Below are 6,179 nucleotides of genomic sequence, written 5' to 3'. Positions count from 1 at the left end.
ACTGCTGCTGCTTCATATTTGCTAGGCATATTGCCATTCATTTCTTCTTAATGGCATTTTTGGTGGCACTGTCATTTTACTATGGCTCTGTCTAACCCCCATTTGCTCTTTTTTTATTACATTATATTCTCGTTTTCTGCATCATAGCGCTGTTATGTAGCTGCTACAACAATCCAGTTCTCTCACTAAAGTCTCACCTAATCAAATCCATTTTCATGAGTGACAAAAAGACGACACAGTTCCAAAGCTTTTCAGTCATTTACAGTAGATGCAGTTCAGGTTTACAATTTGGAAAATGTATATAGTATGCTGAAAACTAAATACAACATGACAATAACAAATCAAATATGAAGCACTACAAAAACAAACACTGACTGGGTGGTCACTGTCTTTTCATATGATACTGTTAGGTATAGGTATGCAGGACTAGCAGGGTGCTGAGCTGTCAGCTAAGGAGTTTCCTGCCTGGAAGTCCAGCAGGGCCTGGCGGCGGGGGGGCAGCTCCACCAGCGCCTGGACCATCTGGGCCAGCCGACTCAGACCCTCATCCTCCAAAATGAGCGTTGGTGGACACACAGAGTCCTGGGAAGGGAGGGAAGAGGGAGGTCAGAGAGGTAGAAGGGAATGGAGGAATACACATTCACCTCATGCAGAAACAAAAATGACTCTAGGTTAGACTGACATACGGAGCCAATACAGGGCTTTTATTAAAAGTCAGTGTAGCCCAGCTTGAATCTGAAATAATGATAGATATAATGAACTTTGGATGATTACATGCAGTACTTGTTGTAGAGATGATTAATACTACATGAGATATCTAATGGCAAGACCTTAACCTGGCATTTTATTAAGACTCCCTGCAAGTAAAGGTGAATATGTTGTTGTAAAATATAGGCTATGGTTTTTTTTTTTTTATACATGTTCTTTATTACATTTTTCATTCTTTTTCTTTGTTTTGTCCAACTGAGACTGTGCTCCCACAAAAGAAGACACAACAAACACTGTACAGTAGTTCCCAAGCAAATCGAGAGAGACAGCCACCAGTTTCCTGCAGTGCAGTACAGTATTTTGTCCATCGGGGGCAGTGCTGAGCACTTGCTTAAAAGACTAGAATTTATTGTGGACAATGGGGCTACAAAAAATGCTATAAAAATATATTTGATTCCTAATAGTTACCAGCACTGGATTACTTCTGTCAGTGTTACTGATATTTATAATGAAGACAGAAGTTGAATTGCGCCGGATCTTCTTACATCTTCAGAGATTGGTGGAAGGATACGTGTGTTCAGTGGTCATAATTCCACTGTTTAACTTCTCCTGAAAACACTCATTTTTTTTTAAATAAACGTGTGTTTCAAATGACTCCCATAGACTTCAAGTCTTTATGCTAAACTAACAGGAACTGCTACCCACAGGATCTGAACCACTGGACATACAGAGGTCCAACATCTGGTCTCAGTCTGGGGTTGTCAGAAAAAGGGGATTTTGGAGTATTCCTTTAAGTTAACCACATGGCTTTATCGTAAACTGTAGGATAAATGAAAGCGTCACCCTCTATGGCTGGATTGTGGACCATATAGAACCAGTCAAACAGTGGACGTGGATGTGATTTAGAGGCACATCTGCATGGTTCTCATTACAGGAGTCTGCAGGATTGTATGACAGGATTGTATTGTAGTTGATTCTACATGGTCCACGTTTCAACCTTAGTGAACATGACTTTAAAGGTGCTCTGTGAAAAAAAGCCAGTGGGCGACTGAACTGTTTGTTTGACAGTGTGTTCAGACCAGACACAAAGGCATAAATAGATGAGAATTGGTGCCAGGCGTCACAACTGACATTAATTGTAGCTCCTGTGAGTACACAAATGAAGCAAATTTTGTGTTTTTGCATGAGCTGAAATGTTTTAACTCAAGCGACAAATTTGTGGCTGTATTTGCGAATATTCACTTCGCAGTCGGTCTGAACACCATTAGACTCAACTGGAGGGAAAACTGCAATGAGCATGTCATCCGGTGCTAGAGTTCATGGTCCTCATTGTTGGACCCCGTTCCCGTCAGCTGGCGTTTCTCTGTTTTCGTCAGTTGAGTCTAAAGGGTCCTCACTTCAGTCAGCCTGTGACGGTTTTGCATAGTGTTCCTTTAAGTGCTAATCCTCCAACACTGTGTGTCAAAATGACTCCAAAGCAGCCTCCAGACATTCATCTTCAATTCAGTCTTTCTGAACTTGATGACAGTGTCTTGACTATTGCAACTTATGAATGCAAACGTTTCATGTGGCAGTGTGTCAGGCAGCATTTCTGTTGCCATGATGATGAATCAGCTTCTGCTCTCAGTGTTGAAGGGTTAGTTCATTTTGAGAAATGTGATATTCTTATCTGTTTCTTCCTCTCATTGTTACTGAGTGCTGGATACTGGCTGGATGCTCCAAATGCTAACTTTTAGTCCTCTGCCATTGAAGTGGAGTTCCCCCCAGCTAATATTCTGAAAAATAACCACCTTAATATCATGTCTTCAAAAGAGGTGAACTATCACTCTAGTTATATAATATGTGATCAAAAAATCCATCATATCAGGGATGGCCCACACTGACAGAACTTCATGTTTAACAAAAGACTGGATCACCTCCAGTTTATCACTCTGACTTTTGTCAAAATACAAGATAAACATGGACTTGTCTAATTGTCTACACTACAACAGAAAAGCAGCTGAACGATGGGTGGAATGAAGCTATGTAATCGCTGTGCTGAAGTAATGACCGTGAGAAATTCCACAGCAGAAGTGTTTCCTCTGTAGTGCCCATTCCTTTTCCAAGAAAAACACAGCAATCTTTCTCCCACAAATAGTCCCTGTCAGTGGCTCTCTTGATTGCCCAGTATCTGCGGCAGGACTGGAATCCAATACAGCAGCAGCGGGGATGAAAACAGTCGATTCAATTAACTTTCAGTTAACTGGAGAGTGGAGCTCTATCTTTTTGTGCAACAGTGATGCGGAAAACAGGATTGGTATGCAGTCCGGCGCTGCCTATCTGACATGTACTGTTATCACAGAGTGTTTACAGTGTGCATCACCGTGATCAGCAGTCCAGTTTATGTTAAGACTTGGAGCTGATCAGCATTTCAATGCTTCATTCACCTCCAGCCAGTAGTCCTGCCGCTTCCCGTCAGTTTCCTGTCTAGCTCAGTTGTAGAAAAACAACACCAGCAATGTAGGTTTCAATTCCCACATAATCTCTGATAATATTCTTTTCTTCTGAATCGGCCCAAGTCACAGCAGTGTCTCTTCAAAGTCCAGATGCTGATGAGAATATTGTGATTCTGGGCTTTTTTTCCCGCATAAATTTGATATTTTAATGTCAGAATTTTTTTGTTTTTTGTTTTTTTTCTCATCAATTTTCAAGTTTTTTTTCCTCATACATTCTGACTTTAATCTCAGAATTTCAGACAGTTTTTTTATTGTAAATTTACAACTTTAATCTCGGAAATTCTGAGTTTTTTTACTTGGACTATTACTCCCTCCCTCCACTGGCTCTTTTATCTGCCTACATTGGCCGTCCCTACATTGCTGTCATAGTAAATTGCATAATTTAAAAAAACAAGGGAAAAAAAGAAAATATTCTTATAACTTACATAATGTGACGTCACCTGCATTCAAAGGTCAAACTGTTAAAATGCAGTACTCATTCTGTATTTTCTTTTCTCGTTGTATTATTGATTGATTCATCATAGATCAAAGACTGACATGCTGATATTTATTTGACATGTATTGGCAGGCTGTTATGTCACCATTGGGTGGGTGGGGGTGGTGGTGTCCCTCCTGAAATCTACACACGTGAACAAAATACTGAGGTGCAGCCAAATGTTCCTGTTAGCCATCAACCAAGTGTTTGTCTGTTTTTCTACTCCTTGGTCTCTCAGGTTTTGTTCTTAGGTTTGTGTCTCAGCTCAAACTGAATGTGTGAACAGAAAGGGCAGCAGACTGGTGAAAGAGTTAAGCAATTACTGTATCATGCCGGCTCTATGCCACTCTCTACCACAGCATGTCATTTCAATCTCATCTACAGTGGAAACCCAAAGTGCACACACTCTCACACACACACACACACACACACACACACACACACACCGTCAAATGTTCTAGTTTTTACTGCCTCGGGGCCTGAAATGAAAACCCATCAAAAAAGATGCATTTCCACTTTGCCTTGGATATATGTAGAAAGCAGGCAAATCAAGGCGCAAAACAAAAGCCTTTACAGACCTCAACCGCCTGACTACAAACGGTCGCCCAAATATGGAATTCCTGATCCAACACACTTCCTCTGTGGGAGAAATCCATGAAATTTTCCACATCATCACCCCTGTCACAGTCTGTGAAATTTCCTTTTGTGTGTGTGTGTGTGTTTGATCTAGTTTCTTTGTTCAAGGACAACAACAGGAGTATAAGGAGGAGTAGAGTCACTACAACACCACTGCAGTGTTAACCACTCAGCTGTTTGTTTTTTATAACTGCACTGATAGTGTTCAGGTTTTGAAAAAATGTTTGTCCTTTAGCTTTGATTTCATCTGGAAGTCTTGAAAACCAGAGACAAATGATGATATCACCTCTAAGGCCTATGGGATTTTTGAATGTTATTCCAATAGGTGAATACTTTGTCATGGCAACAAGTTGAACAAGTCATGTCATTGCTACTTTAAGAGGAGAATAATCCCTGCAGCTCTGTGTGTGTGTGTGACTGGGTCATCATGGGTGTGGACAAAGTTTTAGCTGTCAGCATTTTTTCATTGATTGTGACATTTAGACATCATATATGTCCAAATGTCATAAATTAGTCTGAAGGAATTAGGAGAATCTCTTTAATTTCTCCTTTATATGATCAGTTTCAGATGTGGAAGAGTCAACAAGGCCACGCAGTGTCATAGATGAGAGGCACCCCAGCTTCCTGGGCATTTTTTAAACCATCAAATCTGCCCGCAATAAAATGCAGCCTCTCTGTTCACCTATGGAAAATTATCAGCAAAAAAAAAATTATAAATGCTGGAACTCCCAGCGTGGTACAATTTGTAATTAAAATGTTGTCAGCCAAATGAGCAGAATCTTAAATAACTAACTGAACAGAGAACTGAACACCTGTACATGGCTCAACTGAAAAGAGCCATTGTAGCTGGATTTTAGATGCACGTGGGTTTAAGATCTCTTCCACAATGACTGGGTGCGCTCCAAAACCTGACCGGCACACACCAGTTTTACCAACCTGACCACACAACACATACACTGAATCACTGTGACATTCGGTGTGTTTAAAATCACTTTAGTAATTGGGTTATGCGCCTGCCGTAGGTTGAATTCCCAAATGCCGTGTAAATAAGACAGCCAATTTCCATGTTCAGGATAAAAGATAAAGAGCAACTGATACAAGGCAGCTGGATTTCTCCAGGAGAAACCGCACGTGCAGGAGGAGAGAGGACATAAGGAAACACAATAAACGGAAAAACGTTCTGCTCCACATTCATTGAAGAATGTCAGCGTTATAGTAGTGAAACTGTCTGCTCGGGGCAATTTCCTGTACAGTGTTGGAGTTCACATGACGACGCTGGCTATTTCAGGTGGAAAACGTAACCTAGCGACAAGGACAAGCAAAATCTGGGGCTCGGGTCAGGTTCAGACGCAAAAAAAAAAAAAAAGGGGGGGTTGAAATCGGGTTCAGACAAAAACATAGAGCCCAATCCACACTCTAACATGTTACCCAGTTTCCTTCTGAATGCCAGTGACTCACAATTATGTGAATTTGTGCATGCAAGCACAGTAACTGTCTTTGGATCATAATGCTTGCAGAGGCAGAAAGATCATTATGGTTTTGATGAAGAGCCAATAATGGTGAATGGGTTTTGTTTTCACAGCTACAGCTAAAAGTATCTCCTGCAGCTCTGCCTACACTCCTTTTAAAAAGTTTCCACTCACCACTACATCAGATTTGGTGAGGGGCACGTCCAAGTGGAGTGCACCTGTAGCTAATGCCAGGGCGTTTCAAATCTGAAAATGCTCAAAAATCAGAGACAAATGACATGACTCCATATTTCATCTACAAGAATATCTGGGCCACCCTCAGGGGGCCACAATGACCCCCTTTACAACTTGCATTAAAATGTGCTTTGGGGGATCAGATTGCAATTGGACAGAAAT

The 6,179-nt window shown here is 41.0% G+C and overlaps 1 protein-coding gene across 1 annotated transcript in view; it reads right to left on the bottom strand.

Moving 5' to 3' along the window:
- Positions 1-256: 256 nt before the first annotated feature.
- lrch4 (leucine-rich repeats and calponin homology (CH) domain containing 4) overlaps positions 257-6,179 on the bottom strand; it is a 55,171-nt gene continuing 49,248 nt past the window's right edge. The window contains exon 18 of the mRNA XM_030076044.1: positions 257-582. Within this exon, the coding sequence (XP_029931904.1) occupies positions 427-582 (156 nt within the window). The 3' untranslated portion in view covers positions 257-426. The remainder of the gene's footprint in view (positions 583-6,179) is intronic.

Source organism: Myripristis murdjan, chromosome 18, assembly GCF_902150065.1.
Source record: "Myripristis murdjan chromosome 18, fMyrMur1.1, whole genome shotgun sequence".
In the NCBI taxonomy this organism is placed as follows: Eukaryota; Metazoa; Chordata; class Actinopteri; order Holocentriformes; family Holocentridae; genus Myripristis; species Myripristis murdjan.
This window is presented reverse-complemented; position numbering and strand designations above follow the sequence as displayed.